This window comes from Arachis hypogaea, chromosome 14 (genome assembly GCF_003086295.3).
Source record: "Arachis hypogaea cultivar Tifrunner chromosome 14, arahy.Tifrunner.gnm2.J5K5, whole genome shotgun sequence".
In the NCBI taxonomy this organism is placed as follows: Eukaryota; Viridiplantae; Streptophyta; class Magnoliopsida; order Fabales; family Fabaceae; genus Arachis; species Arachis hypogaea.
Window position 1 is genome coordinate 84,352,262 of NC_092049.1, and position 24,523 is coordinate 84,376,784.

General features: G+C 35.0%; 1 protein-coding gene across 1 annotated transcript; it reads left to right on the plus strand.

Moving 5' to 3' along the window:
• The first annotated feature begins 13,876 nt into the window (after positions 1-13,876).
• Positions 13,877-17,463, plus strand: LOC112740431 (protein SPIRAL1-like 1). The gene is made up of 3 exons (XM_025789143.3): positions 13,877-14,015; positions 15,122-15,437; positions 17,098-17,463. The coding sequence occupies exons 2-3, from the start codon at positions 15,153-15,155 to the stop codon at positions 17,185-17,187; spliced, it is 375 nt and encodes a 124-aa protein (XP_025644928.1). The 5' UTR covers positions 13,877-14,015; positions 15,122-15,152; the 3' UTR covers positions 17,188-17,463.
• Positions 17,464-24,523: the final 7,060 nt, after the last annotated feature.

Sequence of the window (24,523 nt, forward strand, 5' to 3'; positions counted from 1 at the left end):
AACATATTTAAGATTATAATTAAATCAAAGTTAAAAAATTATATTATAATCAAACATTACTAAAGGTAATAATCAAACATGTTTGAAATTATATTTCAAAATCCGATTATAATCAAATTCAAAGTTCAAAAATCATACTATGATCAAGCATACACCAAATATTCTTTAAAATTTGATTATAATCAAACACATTTTGGATAATAATCAAATTAAAAATTCAAAAAGATGAACTAAAAGAAGCTAAAACTAATAAGAGTAAATGAGTAATAACAATAAAAATTTAAATATAATCAAACACCAAAATCAAAATCAAAGTTTAAATTCATGCTATATAATGAGACATATTCATATTGATAAACAAATATATTTCAAAATCTTGTTATATAATAGAACATGCTTAAGAGCTTTTTTTTTTTTTTTTTTGCAATAAATAGTATACAACTGGAGGTGTGAAAGCTTGTTTTTCCTTTTTAAAATGCAATAGGATCACGTGGATACAAAAGATGAAAATCTATGAACAAAAATGTGGAGTCTTTTAGCTGCACATAGTAAAAATAAAAATAAAGGTAATATATTCAACAAGAATATTATGCTTTATGTAATCTACACATCGAACTAAATGAGCTAGAAACTACTTTTAAAAATGATGAAAGTGAAAACTAAAGCTGATCAATCAAGTCAAAATTGAACCATTAAAAGCCTAAAACTGAAGCCTCGTCTCCATCATGCACGAACCGTTATCACCAGTTATCCCGCCACAAAAATCCTTCAAATCAATTCTCCTCTTCTTCATTGGCACCACAACATGATGCTCACGTGACACTAGCTCAAGCCCTAACGGCAGCTCCAACCCAACCTTGTTGCCGCAAACGTCAGCCGAACCACCAATCACCCCTTTTGCATCAGAATCTGGTTCGTTAGGGAACTGAATGGTAGCAGTCTCCACCAACACGTCGCTTTCGATTTTTCTACTCTCTTCCTCCACCATCATATATAGCAACCATTTCCGACTGTTTGTGGCTCAGCGATGACTCGTTGCGTATTGTGTGAACAACCCTGCTACGTTACCAACAAAAGTCTGCCAACTTCTACCAATTCTATTGGGCTGGACCCCATCAAACAAAAAAAAAACTCAATCATCCCAATTTACCCTAATTCAAATTTATCCCTCACCTTTTCTACCTAGTCGTTCTTCACCACCGCCGTACGTTTCCATTCCCCCTCTCTCCGTTGCTGAACCTCCCTGCCACGGAGATGCGTTGCTAACCTCCTTCCGATGCCGTTTCCGTCGGCTTGAAGAATACTGTCCAGCGCCGCTTCTGCTCGAACCGGCGACGTCGCACCGCCACCACCATCATTCTGCCGGGACGCGTGCAGTCCGCCGCTGCCCTCACGACGCGCCGACGCTTTTCCCCATTTTTCGTCGCGGGTTGCTGCTACTCCTCCACTCCATTGTTCTCCAACAGATTAGTAGATGCTTAGGGTTTTATCTAATAGATGATTCTCTTAAATGTCTTAGGATTCATAAACTAGGATTAGTGGTTCAATTGAGGTGTTCTTTAATCTTTGTTGAATAATTGGATGTTCTTGTTTTTAATGAAGTTTACATGTTTGACTTGCTGATTTAAACTGATTTTTTCATAGTACTGGCTATGCTTCTGATTAATTTCTTAAAAGTTATTGAAAGTGCTTCCTTCTCTACTGTTAGTACATACTAAACCAAATTACTTTCATTTAGTAATTTACTGGCATCCTTTGATCAGGCTAGTTATGTTGAGTTCTTATTTAGGAACCTCTATGTCTTACTGTCTTCATGCAATAGACATTGATTTTTCTTCTGTTGGACCTTTTCTTTAATGGATGTGTCCTCTTTTAAAATTTGTTTGAATGTGTCTTTTGTTAGATGTGTCTTTAATAGAGGTGTCTTCTATTTCAATTTCATTTTTATGCACTTCTTCATGGTTCAGATTATACGTAATGGTGTGAGTAACTAAATTTAATTGGTTTATCTCAATATTCCAAATTTTTTGTTTGATTAATGGATATTGCTATTGAATGATTTTATGTCTTGTTGTTGTTGTACCTTGTACTTAATTGATGCTTTCATGGTAGTTTGAGAGTTTTTGAAAAAGAAGAACTTAAGACTTAGATTATTTGATTGTCCAATTAGTCTTTGTTTAAAATTTATTGATTTATAGGCTTTGAATGGTCTGAATTATGTAGAAATGTTTGAAGTTGCTCTTGGTACGGACATTATGTTCCTCTTGTTGAGTTTTTTCTTAATTATGCATGTAATTGAAATGTGATTAATGGATAAACTAATTTTTCATAACTATATGTGGGTGGTTATTTTTTTAGCTATGATTCTATTTTAATTTAGTATTAATTAGATTTTTGGCTTTTGTTAAACACTTGTTTAAAACTTATATGGATGTGTTTTTAAAATATGTGTCTTCTGTTTAAAACTTATATAGATGTGCCTTCTGTTTAAAACTTGTTCGGATGTGTCTTTAATAGATATGTCTTTTATTGGATGTGTTTTTAATGGATGTGTCTTCTGATTAGAACTTCGATGTTGCTTTTTCAGACTTGTGGACTTTCTTTTGTTTCACGCCTAAATTTTTCTTCTTTGTTGGACTTATTAGTGCGTGTCTCTATTGAGACTCTTGTGGAACTTTTTTCTGTTGTGGATGTGTCTTCTTGTTAGGACATTGGTGTGTCTATTTTGTATTTGTTAAACACTTGCACTATTACATTACAAATTTGTCATCATTTTCCTTTTTCTTGTGTGTTTATAGGGGAAGTATTCTCAAGATCAATGCTTTGCTCCTCCATCTAACACAGAGAATGTTATTCGTGTATATGCTAAGGTATCTTCACAAGAAGCAGCAAATAACCTAGCCAACTCCACGGCTAAACTTGTGGACCAATTCTTGGGTTGACATGCCTCTTCTCTACATCCATCATATATAAAAGAGCTTGGTTTTTGATGAGCGGATAATTTATACCCTTTTTGGCATTGTTTTTACATAGTTTTTAGTATGTTTTAGTTACTTTTTATTATACTTTTATTAGTTTTTATTCAAAAATCACATTTCTGGACTTTACTTTGAGTTTTTATGTTTTTCTATAATTTCAGGTATTTTCTGGCTGAAATTGAGGGACCTGAGCAAAAATCTGATTTAGAGGCTGAGAAAGGACTGCAGATGTTGTTGGATTCTGACCCTCCTGCACTCGAAGTGGATTTTCTGAAGCTATAGAAGCCCAATTGGTGCGATCTCAATTGCATTGGAAAGTAGACATCTTGGGCTTTCCAGCAATATATAATAGTCCATACTTTGCTCGAGATTTGATGGCCCAAACTGAAAAAGTTGATTTCTGATGCAAAGTACTACTTGTGGGATGAACCATATCTCTTTAAGAGGTGTGCAGACGGAGTAATCCGCAGATGTGTGCCTAGAGAAGAGGCACAAAAGATCCTATGGCATTGTCATAGATCACAATATGGAGGATATTTTGGAGGTAAGCGAACAGCCACAAAGGTTCTCCAATATGGCTTCTACTGGCCTACTCTCTATAAAGACTCCCGAGAGTTTGTACGTAACTATGACAGTTACCAGAGAGCTGGTAATCTACCTCACGGTTATGCCATGCCTCAGCAAGGGATCCTAGAGACTGAGTTGTTTGATGTATGGGGTATTGACTTCATGGGGCCTTTCCCACCATCATACTCAAACACTTATATTCTGGTGGCAGTAGACTATGTATCTAAATGGGTAGAGGCAATTGCAACACCCACTAATGATACTAAGACAGTGATGAAGTTCCTCCAGAAGCATATCTTCAGCAGGTTCGGTGTCCCTAGGATACTGATCAGTGATGGAGGCACTCATTTCTGCAATAAACAACTTGACTCTGCTCTGGTCCGATATGGAATTAACCATAAAGTGGCAACTCCATATCATCCACAGACAAATGGGCAGGCCGAAGTCTCGAATAGAGAACTAAAACGAATCTTGGAACGGACTGTAAGTACCCGTAGAAGGGATTGGGCAAGAAGTCTGGATGACGCTCTATGGGCATACAGAACCGCATTCAAGACTCCTATAGAGACCTCTCTATACCAGCTTGTGTATGGAAAAGCCAGTCATCTGCCCGTGGAACTGGAACACAAGGCCTACTGGGCAACCAGGTTCCTAAACCTTGATGCTAAGGTAGCTGGAGAGAAGAGATTACTCCAGTTGAATGAGCTGGAAGAGTTCAGACTCAATGCTTTCGAAAATGCTAAAATTTACAAGGAGAAAGGAAAAAGATGGCATGACAGAAAGCTATCATCTAGAGTCTTTGAGCCAGGACAGAAGGTTCTGCTGTTTAACTCAAGGCTCAGATTGTTCCCTGAGAAATTGAAATCCCAGTGGAAGGGACCATATGTGAATACAAGTGTGTCACCACATGGATATGTAGAGCTTCAGGATATTGATTCTGACAAAAAGTTCATTGTTAATGGATAGAGAGTCAAACATTATCTTGAAGGCAATGTTGAGCAAGAGTGCTCAAAACTGAGACTAAATTAAAAGCTCAGTAAAATTCCAGCTAAAGACAGTAAAGAAGCGCTTATTGGGAGGCAACCCAATCTTATTTATCCATGTTAATTACTTCTTCATTTCATTTTCCATTGTTAGTTTACGTTTTCTTTAGGTTGATGATCATGTGGAGTCATAAAAACAGCTGCAGAATTAACGCGAAATCAGAAACAGCATCAAAAACAGCACCCCATGGAAGACAGGCTTACTGGTGTTTAAACGCTAGTAAGGATAGCAGAATGGGTGTTTAACGCCCATGCAGGCAGCATTCTGGGCGTTAAACACCAGAATGGGCAGCATTCTGGGTGTTTAACGCCAGAAATGGCAGCATTTTAGGCGTTCAGAAAAACGCCCAGTAGAGAAGGAATTCTGGCGTTTAACGCCAGCCAGGGTATCTGGCTGGGCGACCCTGGCTGGCGTTAAACGCCCAAAATGGCAGTCAAGTGGGCGTTAAATGCCAAAATAGATAGCATTTTGGGAGTTTAATGCCAGGATGACACAAGCGAGGTAATTTTGTTTCCAATTCGATTTTTTTTTCAAATTTTCATGTTTTAATTCATAATTTTTTGCATCAAACATATTTTAAACGTTCATCTTTCAATTTCTATTTTCAAATATTAATTACCTTTCCAATACTTTTTAATTTTTTTTAATTCTTTTCAATTCCTTCCAAAACGTTTTTAAAAACTTACCTATCTTTTCAAATTTTTTTCAACTCTTTTTAAATTTTTCTTGCATAAAGTAATAAGTTTTCAAAATTAATTGCATCATTCTCCTTCTACTCCCTTCTACTTATTTTGCTCGAGGACGAGCAAACCTTTTAAGTTTGGTGTGGAAAAAAGCTCTGCTTTTTGTTTTCCATAACCATTAATGGCACCTAAGGCTGGAGAAACCTCTAGGAAGAGGAAAGGGAAGGCAGTTGCTTCCAACTCCGAGTCATGGGAGATGGAGAGATTCATCTTAAAAGCCCATCACTAGAAAGAGGATGGAGCAAACAAAAGAGCCCACTCATGGACCTCAAAAAGAGCCATGGGGGAAGAGCAACAAAGGCAAGGAAGAGATATAGAAGAGCTCAAGAACTCCATTGGTTCTTCAAGAGAAAGAAGAAGCCACCGTCACTAAGGTGGACCCGTTCTTTAATCTCCTTGTTTAATTTTCTTTTCTGTTTTCGTTTCTATGCTTTATGTTTTGTCTATGTTTGTGTCTTCATTACATGATCATTAGTGTCTAGTGTCTATGTCTTAAAACTATGAATGTCCATGAATCCTTCACCTTTCTTGAATGAAAAATATTTTTCTGAAAAAGAGAAGTACATGAATTTCGAATTCTATCTTGAAAATAATCTAATTATTTTGATGTGGTGGCAATACTTTTTGTTTTCTGAATGTATGCTTGAACAGTGCATATTTTTTATACTGAAGATTATGAATGTTAAAATTGTTGGCTCTTGAAAGAATAAAGAAAAAGGAGAAATGTTATTGATAATCTGAAAAATCATAAAATTGATTCTTGAAGCAAGAAAAAGCAGTGAAGAACACAAAGCTTGCGAAAAAATAAAGAAAAAAAATGGTGAAAAATAAAATAAAATAAAGAAAAAGAAAGAAAAAGAAAAAGCAAGCAGAAAAATCCAATAGCCCTTTAAACCAAAAGGCAAGGGTAAAAAAGATCCAAGGCTTTGAGCATTAATGGATAGGAGGGTCCAAAGGAATAAAATCCTGGCCTAAGCAGCTAAACCAAGCTGTCCCTAACCATGTGCTTATGGCGTGAAGGTGTCAAGTGAAAAGCTTGAGACTGAGCGGTTAAAGTCATGGTCCAAAGCAAAAAGAGTGTGCTTAAGAGCTCTGGGCACCTCTAACTGGGGACTCTAGCAAAGCTGAGTCACAATCTGAAAAGGTTCACCCAGTTATGTGTCTGTGGCATTTATGTATCCGGTGGTAATACTGGAAAACAAAATGCTTAGGGTCACGGGCAAGACACATAAAGTAGCTGTGTTCAAGAATCAACATACTGAACTAGGAAAATCAATAACACTATCTGAATTCTGAGTTCCTATGGATGCCAATCATTCTGAACTTCAAAGGATAAAGTGAGATGCCAAAACTGTTCAGAAGTAAAAAGCTACTAGTCCCGCTCATCTAATTGGAATTGAGCTTCATTGATATTTGAAATTTATTGTATTTTGTCTTCTTTTTATCCTATTTGTATTTTAGTTGCTTGGGGACAAGCAACAATTTAAGTTTGGTGTTGTGATGAGCGGATAATTTATACCCTTTTTGGCATTGTTTTTACATAGTTTTTAGTATGTTTTAGTTACTTTTTATTATATTTTATTAGTTTTATTTAAAAATCACGTTTCTGGACTTTACTATGAGTTTGTGTGTTTTTCTGTAATTTCAGGTATCTTCTGGCTGAAATTGAGGGACCTGAGCAAAAATCTGATTCAGAGGCTGAGAAAGGATTACAGATGTTGTTGGATTCTGACCCTCCTGCACTCGAAGTAGATTTTCTGGAGCTACAGAAGTCCAATTGGCACGCTCTCAATTGCGTTGGAAAGTAGACATCTTGGGCTTTCCAGCAATATATAATAGTCCATACTTTGCTCGAGATTTGATGGCCCAAACTGAAAAAGTTGATTTCTGATGCAAAGTACTACTTGTGGGATGAACCATATCTCTTTAAGAGGTGAGCAAACGGAGTAATCCGCAGATGTGTGCCTAGAGAAGAGGCACAGAAGATCCTATGGCATTGCCATAGATCACAATATGGAGGACATTTTGGAGGTAAGCGAACAGCCACAAAGGTTCTCCAATATGGCTTCTACTGGCCTACTCTCTATAAAGACTCCCGAGAGTTTGTACGTAACTGTGACAGTTACTAGAAAGCTGGTAATCTGCCTCACGGTTATGCCATGCTTCAGCAAGGGATCTTAGAGATTGAGTTGTTTGATGTATGGGGTATTGACTTCATGAGACCTTTCCCACCATCATACTCAAACACTTATATTCTGGTGGCAGTAGACTATGTATCTAAATGGGTAGAGGCAATTGCAACACCCACTAACGATACGAAGACAGTGATGAAGTTCCTCCAGAAGCATATCTTCAGCAGGTTCGATGTCCCTAGGATACTGATCAGTGATGGAGGCACTCATTTCTGCAATAAACAACTTGACTCAGATCTGGTCCGATATGGAATTAACCATAAAGTGGCAACTTCATATCATCCACAGACAAATGGGCAGGCCGAAGTCTCGAATAGAGAACTAAAACGAATCTTGGAACGGACTGTAAGTACCCGTAGAAGGGATTGGGCAAGAAGTCTGGATGACGCTCTGTGGGTATACAGAACCGCATTCAAGACTCCTATAGAGACCTCTCCATACCAGCTTGTGTATGGAAAAGCCAGTCATCTGACCGTGGAACTGGAACACAAGGCCTACTGGGCAACCAGGTTCCTAAACCTTGATGCTAAGGTAGCTGGAGAGAAGAGATTACTCCAGTTGAATGAGCTGGAAGAGTTCAGACTCAATGCTTTTGAAAATGCTAAAATTTACAAGGAGAAAGCAAAAAGATGGCATGACAGAAAGCTATCATCTAGAGTCTTTGAGCCAGGACAGAAGGTTCTGCTGTTTAACTCAAGGCTCAGATTGTTCCCTGGGAAATTGAAATCCCAGTGGAAGGGACCATATGTGATTACAAGTGTGTCACCATATGGATATGTAGAGTTTCAGGATATTGATTCTGACAAAAAGTTCATTGTTAATGGATAGAGAGTCAAACATTATCTTGAAGGCAATGTTGAGCAAGAGTGCTCAAAACTGAGACTAAATTAAAAGCTCAGTAAAATTCCAGCTAAAGACAGTAAAGAAGCGCTTATTGGGAGGCAACCCAATCTTATTTATCCATGTTAATTACTTCTTCATTTCATTTTCCATTGTTAGTTTACGTTTTCTTTAGGTAGATGATCATGTGGAGTCATAAAAACAGCTGCAGAAATAAAGCGAAATCAGAAACAGCATCAAAAACAGCACCCCATGGAGGACAGGCTTACTGGTGTTTAAACGCTAGTAAAGATAGCAGAATGGGCGTTTAACGCCCATGCAGGCAGCATTCTAGGTGTTTAACGCCAGAAATGGCAGCATTTTAGGCGTTCAGAAAAACGCCCAGTAGAGAAGGAATTCTGGCGTTTAACGCCAGCCAGGGTATCTGGCTGGGCGACCCTGGCTGGCGTTAAACGCCCAAAATGGCAGTCAAGTGGGCGTAAAATGCCAAAATAGATAGCATTCTGGACGTTTAATGCCAGGATAACACAAGGGAGGTAATTTTGTTTCCAATTCGATTTTTTTTTCAAATTTTCATGTTTTAATTCATAATTTTTTGCTTCAAACATATTTTAAACGTTCATCTTTCAATTTCTGTTTTCAAATATTAATTACCTTTCCAATACTTTTTAATTCTTTTTATCCTATTTTGATTTTAGTTGCTTGGGGACAAGCAATAATTTAAGTTTGGTGTTGTGATGGGTGAATAATTTATACCCTTTTTGGCATTGTTTTTACAAAGTTTTTAGTATGTTTTAGTTACTTTTTATTATATTTTTATTAGTTTTTATTTAAAAATCACATTTCTGGACTTTACTATGAGTTTGTGTGTTTTTCTGTAATTTCAGGTATTTTCTGGCTGAAATTGAGGGACCTGAGCAAAAATCTGATTCAGAGGCTGAGAAAGGATTGCAGATGTTGTTGGATTCTGACCCTCCTGTACTCGAAGTGGATTTTCTGGAGCTACAGAAGCCCAATTGGCGCGCTCTCAATTGCGTTGGAAAGTAGACATCTTGGGCTTTCCAGCAATATATAATAGTCCATATTTTGCTCGAGATTTGATGGTCTAAACTGGCGTTAAAATCCAGCCAAAAACTTTTTGGCGTAAAACGCCAGAATTGGCACATTTCTTGGCGTTTTACGCCCATTCTGGCACCCAGGGTGGCGTTTAACTCCAACTTAAGGCATATGCACGTGAAATCTTGAAAGCTCAGCCCAAACACTCACCAAGTGGGTCCTGAAAGTAAATTTTTGCACTATCTGCTCTTAGTTACTCATTTTCTGTAAACCTAAGTTACTAGTCTAGTATAAAAACTACTTTTAGAGATTCATTTTTGTAACTTATGACTTTTTTTTACACTTCATATTGTATTTTCTACGACATGAGTCTCTAAACCCCATAGGTGGGGTGAGGAGCTCTGCTGTGTTTCAATGGATTAATGCAATTACTACTGTTTTCTATTCAATCACGCTTGATTCTATTCTAAGATACTCACTTGTACTTCAATATAGAGAATATGATGATCCGTGACACTCATCATTATCCTCAACCTATGAACACGTGCCTGACAGCCACTCCCGTTCTATATGAGCTCAACGTAGTCATTGGGCGACAGCTTAAGTGCGTATCTCTTTGGTTTCTAATCCACAAACCGAGTCCGGAGGTTAGAACCTTCGTGGTATAGGCTAGAATCAATTGGCAGCATTCCTGGGATCCGGAAAGTCTAAACCTTGTCTGTGGTATTTCGAGTAGGATCTGGGAAGGGATGACTGTGATGAGCTTCAAACCTGCGAATGTTGGGCGCAGTGACAGTATACAAAAGGACAAGGGTCCTATTCCGACGCTAGTGAGAATCGACAGATGATTAGCCGTGCGGTAGCTGTACATGGTATTTTTCATCTGAGACGAGAAATTCGACAGTTGATTAGCCGTGCAGAGATCGTACTGGTATTTTTCATCCGAGAGGATCATAAAGCTTGCCATTGATGGAAGCCATGCGTGTTTGGAGAAGAAGACAGTAGGAAAGCAGAGATTCAGATGACAGAGCATCTCCGGAACCTCAGCCTGTTTCTCATTACTGAATCACAAGTACTATTTATTTCATGTTATTTATTTTTCTTAAATACAATCACTCTTATCATTAATCTCCTAACTAAGATTTACAAAATAACCATAGCTTGCTTCAAGCCAACAATCTCCATGGGATCGACCCTTACTCACGTAAGGTATTACTTGGACGACTCAGTGCACTTGCTGGTTAGTTGTGCGGAGTTGTGAAAAGTGTAATCACAATTTCCCACACCAAGTTTTTCAAAGTTTTGTAATCTTGAAGAGAAAAAAATTTATTAAGCACTTTATTTTGTAATCTTGAATTTATCACATAGATTAGCAACATTAAGCTTATTATACAGTTTTGGTAGAAAGATGATTGTTAAAGAGATTATGAAAATCGTAACTATAGTCTATCTAATTACATCATAGAATTCTAAATTATTCATAAGATACTTTATGAATTTGTATTTGCAAATATGAGCTTTACTAGCATATTCATGGCCAAAGTCCAAAGATAGTACACAATGCTACCAGAAATTAACCTCAAGTTTTTGCTGTCTACGTAAAAGCAACATTGGTTATGGACTATGAATTATTGTCTACTTAAAAGCAACATTGGTTATGGTCTATGTGTTATTATAAATCGCCCCCTAAACAGAATTCAAAATGTGCTACTTGCACAAGTAATTCATACTCAACGAGCACCAGCCTTGTTAAGTGCATCCAAAGCTACCACAATTTTGGATCATTATAATCCTTAATTAGAAAGGTAGGCTTTGCTTCCATCAGTAAATGTTCTCGGTTGATTATACCAATAACAAGCATCCCAGCAGCCACTCTAGCTTTGATCCCTGAGGCAGAATCTTATGACAACAAAATAGAATGAAAGTCAAATGCAGAAGTTGAATTATTGATACCACAATCCAATAACATTTAGGTAAAGAACAAAAATCATTATGACATAGAAGAATGCATACCTCAAATATAAATGTATGAACCTTTGATGCTTTGAGAGCTTCAAGACCTTTAAGGTAGAGATATAGATGAGGCTTGCCATGTTCATATTCGTACTGATAATGACAACATCAAAGAAATCTAAGCGGCCAAGCTTTGAGATCATGAGCTTTGCATTCGGTCTTGGAGCATTGGTCACTGCAACGCGCTTCAAGCTACGATCTTCAACCCATTTAATCATTTTATTGAGGCCTCTGCAAAAAGCAAAAAATCTTACTAAAGGATTTAAGAAACATTATAAAACAAATTAATTAGTTATTATTTTGGTCAGGCTCAGCATCAGAGAGCACCATAGGATTTTTATATGGATTAAGATGCCTTGATCTATCTGATTTAGTTTCCCATCCCAACATATGATCCACTAATACAGATAAGGAAATTATATTTAAAAGCTAGTAGCTTATGTAATCGAGCACCAACTATATTTCAGAACTAAGAAACATAATCATCAACCTGAACCACTTATCTTCATACCAAAATGGAGAGTTGGACTCCTTAGGCAACAAGAAAGCTCCAAATGGCACATATCATTCACATTCATACCGCATAACATCCATTTATTCTAAAAGAAACATGCGAAAAATCAATAAAAGCTTTTAGTTTGTCAGAGAACACAAAGTCAAATCATAAAAGATTGATAAAAAACAAAGAGAACTAATGCAACTAAAGTCTAAACTATGAATTCATATCAATAAAAGCTTCTAGTTTTTCACTATTGCTTCCAATCTCCAAAATTTAATCATAAAGAGACTAACTACTTTTTTATGGAAGACATAAGCTGAAGAGTACAACTCCAACCATATAACCAATCATATCTTAATTGCTCATGGAAGATAAATAACAAAAAAAAAGCTAGAATTCAATTTTCAACATAAAAAAATAACATCCACAAATCAGGGGACATACATGCTTGAATTCAATTTTCAATCCAAAGAAAGCTACATTTCAACACAAACAATATAGGAATATACCTTAAGATAATCACAATTTATGTCAATTAAAAAAAAAGACCATAATAGATTGACAATTAAAGAGTTAAAAATACATTATGAAACCTAAAACTTTCAACCTAATCTATAATATTCACATCTTTAATTCGGCAAAATTTTCATGATTTTTGACGGGGCAATAACTTCACAACAAAGGTCGAATTATATTCCAAAAATAATCGCATACCTAAATTTTCATTAGCAATAATATAACACAAAATCAACAAACAGTGCAAATTCCAAAATGAACCAACAACCAAAAAATTAATAAAATCATAAATTTTGACATAGATCCACTCTCTGCTACATTCATCATCATAGTATATAATAGAAACAACATGTATATTGGAACAACCAAAACAATTAAAAAAGATTGATTTTTAAATTAAATTAGAAGAAAAAAAGAAAATTGGAAAAGAAAAAGTAAAAGAAGATGAATTTGCTCATTGGAAGGAAGTAGAAAGGATTGAGAAGGTGGATATACGAGAGGAGCACGGTGCGGTGGTCGGCAGCGATGGAAATCACGAGGGGAAGGGTGCTACAGTGGTCCTGCGGAGGAGGAAACAGCACATGCAGCGAGCGCGTGCGGCGACGGGGTTGGTTGCGGAGGCCACGGGCACTGCGTGAAGGATCGTCGAGGTGGAGGCTGCGGTGGCGCAAATGTGGGCTTGGCCTTGGGTATGCGAGTCACGAGCGGCGAAGATGCGACAGTTGAATGACATGGGTGCGAGTGACGCAGATCAGTCGGCGGTGCGACGAAAAAGTAGCCACGTGCGCGGCGCACTATAGAGGCGGGGATGCGGCAGTCAGCGTGATGGGAGCCAGGACACTTCCGAAACTGCGATGAGAAGAAGTGGAGACGTTTATGAGGAGGTTATTATTTTCCTAATCCTTATATTTCAAATTCTATTTAATGCTAATTATTTAATTTTTTTTAATTTAAATTAATAATTAATTATTGTTGGCAAATCTTGGTAGACTCTAACTTGGTAATCTATACTTTTCCTTGTGTGAATCAGTGTTTTGGGGTTTAGGAAACGTGTGTGGGCGCATGTAGGAATGATACTAGAATTGATTTTTCAGTTTTTGTATATTATATAGTAGAGTAATGCTATGTGTACACTAAATTCAACAATTAAAGATAGCTATCAGTATAAAATATATGTTGAAATATAAATACACATTAAAAATAAATTAAACTACACATGTAATTAATTTTAGTGTATAAATAGCATTTTTGTATATAATATATCTATATTTTTATACTAGTGGTTGATTTTAGTGTACACATAACATAAAACATTTACGTGTTTTCTTAATTCATAGAAGAATTAACCCGACTAAATTGCTTGTCATTTGGTCATCACATTAGACACCATCCACGATTTCATGGCTAAAAAAAATGTCTCTAATATTTGTGTGAAACAAGCTCTGTACCGTAGAATTCTCCTTTCATTTTACCATCGTATTTTATTTATAGTGTGTGTCTTCGTTCTTGTTCCTCACCGACTTTGTTGACATTTTTCGGTTTAGTGATCTCTGAGAGGAAAGAAAAGGTAAGCAAATCTCAAATCTCACTTGTTTCTCTTTCTCATTTCAATCCATTGCATTACCCAGTGGGACAACTTAATTCCCATTAGTAGTTTTATGTCGTCTATGAAATCTTATTTGTTTTCTTGAATTTGATGAGAAGTTTCTCGTTGAATATTTTTTTTCTTTTCAGTTTTTGAAATAAAAGGATATATTTCTGTTTCTGTCGCTGGTTCTTTTTAAACACATGTTGCAATTTCTAGTTCATGAGCGTTTTTCTTTTTTTAATTAAAAGACATTGTTCATAACTTTTGTCTTTTTGCTATGACCAGTGGTTGTTTATTAGATAACGGTGGGATTGGAAAGTATCAATTATTCAACTTACATTGCAAAGTTATCGCTATTTTCTATGTTTTTGGTTCCTCACTTAAAAAAGAACATGCTTATATATTTGATTCGTTGATGGGGTCACTTGCTGCGAGATTCAGCATGTGTTACTTCATTCCATTTGCTATCTTTTATTATTGATTCCATGCACTTTGAGCGTGGGTGTGGTTTGCAGGGCCTGGAATTGTTTCGTTTCTTTTCTTTAGATCTGTATTGTAAGCAGTGTCTAAAGATAATAACAAAAAGATATAAAATTTTGATATATTTGGAGAATAAGTTTAACGGTGTCCACCTCTTGATATAGCATGTGACATATTTAAAGGTTATTTCTAGAAAGTACCCAAAAGATTCCTGAATAAAAAAAGGATAATTATTATTAGGAGAGGAACTTCCTAATGTTTATGTTCTTCTAATCAACGGGAGTGAAAAGCCTTTAAAGTTTTATGGTGATCACTATAGACGTGAATAAGAACTTGTCCATCCGGAAAACTTCCATTGTTGTCATTATTTTGTTATTTATACATTTACCTGTGTACACAATTTGCCATAGATGAATAGTCTTAGTAATATAATGAACAACGAAAATTTCATATGATTGTAGTTTTTCATATTTTTCTAATGTTAAGACAATTATCTCCATGAAATAAAAGGTAATTAACTTATTTACCCTTTACTACATAATGTTGTGAATTTAAAGTTATATTTATGTTATTTCATTAAAGCAACATGCAATGATGCAATGTAGGTTTAGCCGCACAAGTTTAAGCTGACAGAAAATGGGTCGCGGTGTGAGTGCCGGTGGTGGTCAGAGTTCTTTGGACTATCTCTTTGTGACTGATGAGACTGCCAATAACAATGCCCCGGCTGCAGACAATGCCCCAGCTGCAGACATTGCTCCAGCTGCAAGCAGTGAAGGTCAGCCTGCAGATGGTAGCAGCCCTACAGAAAATACTACTGTTACATCACCAGATGATAAGCAAGTTCCACCTGGAGATGTTCCTGGTTATCTTAAAAACAATTACCATCGTGCTGAGGGACAAAACTGTGGCAACTTCGTCACGGTAACCCTTTTACTTCTTCTATTGTGCTAGCTAGTGATATATGCTCGTAGCTTGTCGTGTAGCAATCTCACATCCTACTTTTTGACTTTTTGTAATGTTATATAGTAGAATTTGGATCCTCTAGAATCAAGAAATTAATAAAATGATAAAAGTAAAAAATTAATCAACATTAATTTTATAATTTTTATAAAACGTGTATTTTATCATCTTAATTTAAAAGTGATTAACTTTTTAATTTATCATTTTACTAAATTTCTCATTTTAAAAGATCTCGATCGTATATCATAGAGTAAACACCTAATCCGGTTTTTGTCCATTTTCACGAAAGACAAAGTGATCCCTGTACAAAAAAATGACACTTCGACCCTCAACCTTTTTTATTTTAGGACAATACAATCTCTTTGTTAAAAAAATTATTTAAATAATAATAAAAATTGTTTTTGTGGGGGTTTTAAACCTTCACAAAATTATTTTCAATAATATAGCTAATTACTACCACTACTACCACTACCTTCTTCATCCTCATTATTATGTCTCCTACTTCTGTTATTTTTATTGATTTATCGTCATCATTATTTCCTCTACCGTCATCATCACTAATACCAATATTATCAACATTAAAGTTCTCTTTTTTCATTTCTTATTCGATGTTATTTTTTTATTTTAAAAATTATTTGTACTACAATTATTATTTTTTTTGTGGCATCATTTTTATTGATAGTTTTTCTTCACTTAACCACCATTGGTGAAGGAATTTTTCAAAAACAAACTTATTAATAGTTTGTGGAGATTTAAAACCCCACAAAATACAAATAAAACTCCCACAAAACTAATTTTTATTATTATTTAAATAATTTTTTAACAGAAGGATCGTATTGTCCCAAAATAAAAAGGTTGAGGGTCGAAGTGTCCTTTTTTTTGGACAGAAATCGCTTTATCCTTCGTGAAAATGGACAAAGACCGGATTGAGTGTTTACTCTATATCATATTATCATTTCCATAAAATTTTATTATTTGTCTATGATTTTGATCTCCTGACCTTAAAGACACTTTATCAACTTAATGTGTATTAACATTTCAGTCAATGTGTTGATTACGCATTTATAATTACAGTTTTCAATGTGACCGAAACAATTGTAATAATTTTTTGCACTACCCAACAAGTCTTTTTATATTTTCATGTCTCTAGTTTCGTCTTCATTTTAGACAATAAATTATTGATAATGATAGAAAAATAAAAAAAAGGTTAGAAAATATATTAATTAATATTTATTAATTATTATAATAATTAATAAATATTAAAAAATAAAACATAATTATTTTTACTAATTATTTTTATTTATTAAAATGTCAAATAAATTATACATGAAAAAAGTTATGTAATTATTCTATCTCTTATATGGATATAGGTCCCACATTCCATCCAATGGTGGAGGGGTGGGTCGGCTTAGTGTACTGGGAAAAATGAGTAATATACTAATATTACATCTCATCATTATATTATCTTTATATTTTAGGAGTGAAAGTTGATATTTTCACATCCGCCGGTGGTATTATGATCCTTTTTCTAACAAATCATTATGATCCTTGGTTATAAGCTTGTGTTTGACATGCTGAGTAAAATTTATCTATTGTTAATCGTTGATTCCTTTGGTTGTAGGATCGACCATCTACAAAGGTTCATGCCGCTCCAGGTGGAGGGTCTTCCTTGAATTACCTCTTTGGTGGTCCTCCTCCTGAGAACAAGTAATTTGTCACCATGAAGAACGCTTTTCATTTGAGACATTTTTATGCGTCCTACACTTTTGTGAAATAGATACTTTTCCCCAATTTATAGACTCATGGAGTTGTTTCTTCTGCAACAATAAACCCGTTTGCTTGACAATGTTGGAGTAGCCAATGGCATTAACTATGATAATTCATAGGTTTGTTCTGATGTGTAATTTTGTGAATGTCATTTAATGTAAGTTACTCTTCTTCTTCTCAGCAAAAAGTATTCCCTAATTGTTGTCCTACTTCTATATTATTATTGGGCTATTTTCAAGTCTAATGGAAACTATTGTTATCATTTCTTATGTCTTGCTGATATAGTAAACTTGCTATATGCAAATTACAGCCACGAGAGAAAAGATTTTTCTTTGCAATTTGGTGGTAAAAGATGTTAGTTGAGTATATTTTTGGTGGACACCTTTAGGTGCCTCTATCTTGTTTATTGAGAAATACTTTGTATATCTTTTTTCTCAGAATTTTTATATGACAATGAATGCACACTTAAAAATGTCTAAGAAATAGGTGAAAATAACATAGGTGAGCAAGGTGATGCACTTGTGTTCAAACGTTAAAATTAGGTTGTATCTATTTATTTTTATTATATAAAAGTTAAGACTAACTTTTGTAATAAATTTAAGTTATGTATTTCTCTTCTAATAATACCATATTAATGACTTTAATGATTTGACAAAACTTAGAAATCAACTAATTATCCTTTAATAAAAAATTTTAAAAAAATTAAAAGAACAAATTCTTATTTATTATTATTCATTAAAATATAAAATACTAATTAAATATCATAATAATAATTATAATTATAAAAATTTTAGTTACAAATATTAAAATTCTACAATTTATGCATGTTAATAGTATATCTATCGTACTCTTTCAAGTAAATTTAAATTTGACACATTTTCTTACTAAATACATTCAAATATATCATGATTATAAAATTAATTCATAATTTTATATTATATTTTTGATACTTTTATTCTCATTTATTTTTCTAGACTAAAATCGTTACTAGGTATATTCAAATATATTATAATTATAAAATTAATATATTATATTTTGGTGTTTCTCATTCTTATTAATTTTTTTCAATTTTTTCTTTAATTATTTGCAAAACAAAGAATATCATATAAGAAGACAATGTATGACACTATGACAATTAAAGCAAATAGAAGCAACAAATTATTCAAATTTTTAAACTAATAAACTATATTTTAAATTATATTAAATAGAAGCAACAAATGAATATGTAATTTTATACAACTTTAATATAAAACGTCTATGTCTACTTTTTCAAAAATAAATAAATTCAAAATTTTAAATTAATAAACTATATTTTAATTTATATTATTTTTAGTTGAATAATTATATAGATTTATATACAAATTATCAAATAAATATTTTACAAATAGTTTTAATATAAATAATTTAAATTTAACATTAATTTATATATTATGTAATCAATTTTTAAATAATATAATATTTATTAAAATATACTATATAATATAATTAATTTACCTCTTTGTGGATTACACGGATCTCAACCTAGTTTGATTTCAAATTGTGTATCAACTTTTTTTTCTTATTTGTCAATAATAAACAAATTGAATTATCATTATTGAGATGGGTTTGCATAACTCTTATCCATAAATCATAATAATAAGTATTGTGTTTAGTTCTCACTTGTTTTCTGGACCACGAAAGCCAAGGACTTTAGGTTGGTTGTCATAATTCATTTAGTATAATGGTAGTTTTTCAAATTAATTGCAAAATGTTTAGTATGCAGTGCTAAGGATACGTGTTAATGTTACTAATAAAAAAAGTTTTCGTATATAAAAAAATACAAAGTTTAAATTTTTAATAGATTGTGTTATGTACACTATAAGAAAAACACTCGTTATCATAGAATTTATTATCGTGTTAATCAAATAAATCCGTCGTTAAGTATATTATCATCGAATTTACTGTTATCCTGTAGTTGACGGTATAAACGGCGCCAAAAATTTTTTATTGGCGAATTTTTTTAGTCCGACGTTAATTACTGGTAGATTTTTCGTCAGTATTTTCATTGGATTGTTGAACATGGGTTGATAATTACAGTCAGATTAATCTGATGGTAACTTTGGTGCCATTTTGCGCTAAAACTTATCGTCGGATAAATCCGACAGTAGAATTTTTTTTGACACAGTTTAGCCACAACTAACAGTCAATTCAAATTAAAACTCTTGTTAACCAAATTGTTATGAGAAATCTAAAATTAGCAGAAATTAACAAATTATTTTATTAAAAGTAAATATTATGAATACAATAAAATGTCACATAAGTAGAGTAATGTACCATAAACCAACAAAAATGCATAAAAACCTAACACCTACAGATCCTAGTAATCGTCGTCGGTGGCGGCGGCGGCAATATTATGGTCCCCTTGCTACGACAACAGAATAGGTGCTACCGTTGGATGCCCACCAGTAGCACCGCTGGAAGCAACAACGCCGATGCCTCCAGCGCGCATCTACTGGCTATACTCCTTCATCTGTTGTCGCAGCTGCTCGAGCTGCTCCAACTTCTCTGTCAAGTCTAAGCTGGTGGCAACTCGTGTAAGAATCTCTCGATACCTCTGCTCAGACTGCTCCTGCTGCTGGTGAAGCTCCTGTGTTAGCTTCTGCACCTCCTCCCTCAAGTCGATAACCTTCTGGAGATCAGCAGGGTTGGTGGCAGAGACAAAGACAGAGTAACGCATTCGCATCTTTAGTGTTTTTCTTTTAGAATTCCATTCGATAAACTAAAAATTATTGCAAGTTAAACAAAGATTTCATGATTAATTGAACAATACTTTGAGTTAGTGTGTATTTATTGATTTCGGGAAATTTGGAACAGATTTACCAAAAGAATTAAAGAGAAAAAGAGGCCAGTAATCACTTTGAGCATGAAGAACAAATTGGAAAAGCAATAGAGAAAGCTTTCTGAATTAAACAAAAAGCTCACTGGATACAAAGTATTGGAAAGCAACCTTCACGTGCAACGTGGAAGAGCAAGTGTGCCACACCAATCAATTATGCCCTCCCAGGAGCACTAGACACTCCAACGTACAACATGAGAGCATTGGCGTGCAATGCCAAAATGGGAGGCGTGCGTACACATGACCCATGTGTACTCACAAATGGTGGAATTTGCTCATTCATGCATACACATGACCCCTATTTCAACGTGGTACATAGAAGAATAGACGTGGGACATGAAAGCTTTTACGTGGGATGTTGGCTATCGTGTGTACGCATAAACCATGCGTACGCACAACAAGAAGACTTTGAGCTATCATGCGTGCGCACGATTACACTTTCGCGTGAGATGTGAGTTTTTCTATGTACAACACAATGGAGAAAACAGAGGCAACAATTGAAGGAAGTAAAGGCCATGTTCAACATGGGTTTGTTCACGTGTGACGTGGAGGAGACAGAGAGTAATTTGAATCAAGATTTAGTTTCACGTGTGACGTAGGATTATGGACACTCTCCAGGGGACTCAAACTAAGCCACTAAGTCTTCAATTCTTTATCATTCATGTGGTCAATCAAAGGCTCAACTTAGGCCCACTAATCACAGAATTAATTGAAAATTTGCAAAAGGAAAAGATTGAAAGCTTGGCTGGAGAAAAACATTAATTAGTTGGATTTTATTTTATTTTAAATTTGATTCTGTTTTAGTTTGAATTTGAATTTCATTAGGGGTTAGTATTTAAGGAGAGAAGTCTGATACCTGGGGGGATCTTCTTCTCTTCTTCGGCACTTTTTACTTTTCATAATTATAGGATTTCTCTGAAGAACATGAGCAACTAATTCTCCTTGGTTAAGGTTAGGAGCTCTCTGTTGATTCTATGGATTAATACACTAGCTTTTCCTACTTTTGATTTATGCATTGATATCTTCTTAAGAAAAGATTTTCATTCTTCATTTTAAAGAGTTTGAATGTGTTGGGAAACAATTCTTCTCTGACTTGAATTCCTTTAACTTCTTGGAAAAATTGATTAATTGAATTAAGCTTGAAAACCAATTTCCACAACTCTTAAGTTTTGAAACTAGACTTGATAAGTGACATTGAATCAACTAGGAGAGATTCTTATGAATTGTGTGGCTTATAATCTGTACAAGTGCTTAACTCTTTTCTTAAGTAATTGACTAAAGAATTAGTGACTAATTAGGTTAAAGAGAAATTGAATTACCAATGGATTGAAATTTAATTATTAATTATTTGCCATGGATGCATCTTTGCATAATCAAAGTGGAAAGTGAAAATTATTGATCTGGACGTCTCAACATCTCTAAAACCTTAATTGTTTTAAATCATATCATCTTTCAATACTCACTATTTGCTTTTTTTACATTGCTATATATGTTCAAACCTTTCAAAAACCTAATTTGGATTGTCTGACTAGATTAATCGATTGATCATTGCTTGCTTAATTTGTTAATCCTCATGGGATCGACACTCACTCGCCGTGAGTTTATTCCTTGGTACGACGTGGTGCACTTGGTGGTAGTATTGTGGTGTAAAATCCACATCACAGAGGAAGCCACCAATGTGGAGGAGTGGAGGCCACTGGCAAAGAACGAGCACAACCCGAAACGACGATTCTTGTGGGGTTCAGAGGTGGTCTCGCACCAAATCCTTTTAGGATCCACGACTGAGGTCTCGGAGCCGGCATCGTCGGCTCCACCAGGCGGCTGAGATTGCTATGTCGCAGCCTCCAACCTCTGCTAATACTCCTCCTGCGTTTGATAAACCACTATTTTATGGTTTATCTTGTGCTAAATTGAGTGGTTTTTATCAGTTCTTCGCACACTTATTCATACAAACTGCATGGTTTTACAAATCCTTCCTAATTTTGTTCCATTGAAAACTTGCTTCCTAAGTCTTTAAATTATCTATTTTTAATTTTTTTTTTACCATTCGATGCCGTGATCTGTGTGTTAAGTGTTTTCAGGCTATATAGGGCAGGAATGGCTTAAAGGATGGAGAGGAAGCTTGCAAAAGTGGAAGGAACACAAGAAACTAAGGAGCTGAGCAGCGAGGATCACGCGCATGCATGCCTGACGCGTGCGTGTGAATTGGCGCATCATACAGCGACGCGTATGCGTGATGTGCGTCACGTGCTACACTAATCAGAACTCGCAGGGGGCGATTTTGGGCTGATTTCAGACCCAGTTCAAGCCCAGAAACATAGACTACAGGCAGGGGTGTAGCAGAGACTCAACACACATTCACATTCACTTAGTTTTAGTTTTAGTTTTGAATTATAGAGAGAAAAATACTACTTCTCTTAGGGTTCTTAGATTTCTTAGTTTTATGCTTTTGGATTGAATATTGAGAGAGCTACTACCTTTGATTGAAGTCTTCTCCATTATAGTTTGCCTTTCTATTACTCTACTCTTTTATTTTCCATTTAAGTTACTGGAACTCATGTTTGAATTTTGTGATTCTGAGTTGATTAATGCAATGAACCATTTTTATATTTAATTCCATTACTTGCTTAATTTCTTTTAATTAATTATCACTGCAAATTTTAATTTTATTAATTTAATTTCCATTACCATGTCTCCTATTTATTCTTATTCTATGTTGTTGAAAAATGGCATTCATGTTATGATTTAAAGCTCTCAACTTGCTTTGGGGGTTGATTAATTGGAATCCCTTGAGTTGGAATACTCAAGTGTAATTTGTAATTGGGGATTGTTGGTTAACTCACTTTTCACTAACTCTAATCCTTCCCTAGGAGAGGATTAGGACTTGTGAATCAGAGTTAGTGTTACATATTTGACCTTCCTTTGCAACTGCATGAGGATAACTGAGTGGAAGCAACAACCTTTTACTATTATGCTTGGGAAAGTCAACAAGGATAGAAATTCCAATTAATCTTCTCTCAGCCAAGGCCTTTTAATTCAAATACATAACACCCATTGCTATTATTTATTGCTTTGATTTTTAATTATTTATTTTTCCGTTTTCAAACTTCAAAAGTTTCTCAGAAAATTTCTAATCAATAGTTTACACTACTGTGTCAACTCTTTGGAAAACGACCTGAGAATTCTACTCCCAGTTATTTCTTCTTAATTGTGACATCTCTTCTAAATTGACAATGGAAATTTCGTCGGTTAGGAGCTGTACTTGCAACGCTGTTTTTATAAGAATTTCTTAACCAACATTTTTCCACCCGTCAGCGTTACACACGTTAGTTATGATTAAGATAATAGTTAAATAATTGACTTTAAACCAAATGAAGCTAAAATTTAGTATTAATTTAAACTCATATAGTGGGCCGCCGACCTCTTGCCAGCAAATCTCTCCTTGTTTACCTTCAAAGTATGTGTATATTTAAAGGTCTCCGCCAGTTAATTTTGATAGTATTAATTTTGATAAAGTGATTGACCTCGCCCATCGCTAGATTCCAACCAAGCTACCATTTACCAACCGACCAATTGTAGTCTGATTCAGACTGATAGACCGCTCGTTGGTTGACCCTGATTGACCTAACCATCCGGCCATCCATCGACCTACCCTAACCTCTTGTCAACTATCTACCGACCCACCTCGAATAGTTAATGGACTCTCCTATGACCAATGTTGTCTATCCTAACCGTCCAACTGTCCACCTGTTATGGACCTCGATTGACTGATCACCCAACTATCAAGCTTGACCGTATGCTGATCAACTGTTGACCTATCTCAGATGGTTGGCAGATTGTCCTATGACCAATTTTTACTATCTGTTCTACTGACTAACCTACCTGACTTGTTGACATTGGTGGATCGATCTTCTAACCGCCTGCCAACCTACTTCCATAGGGCACTTGACAACTAATAGACATACCGACTATCTAGAAACATACTTCGACTTATCAAGCACCTACTTATCTCGACCAATGAATTGTCGAATTACTCTGAACAACTATCTATTAATGCAGCAGGATTGACCTTCATCGAACAATCCCAACTAACCAGCCACTGACTTAGCCTCACTAACTATCAATTGACCTCGACCAACACATCCAATTAACCTAACGATTTGCCGATTGTCAATCGACACTAGTGGAATGACCTAGATGATTGTCAAATGACGATGGTCGACCCACTCTAGTACCCTACCAAACCCTAGCTAATTACTAGACGATTTTGGACTACTAGACAATTTTGGACTATATAGACTAACTGCCATTCATCCAATCCTAGATGTGAGCTCTCAATTTTTTTTATAAAGTGGGCCCTTGGACCTAGGGGTGGGCATGGTTTGGATTTTTAAAAATCCAAACT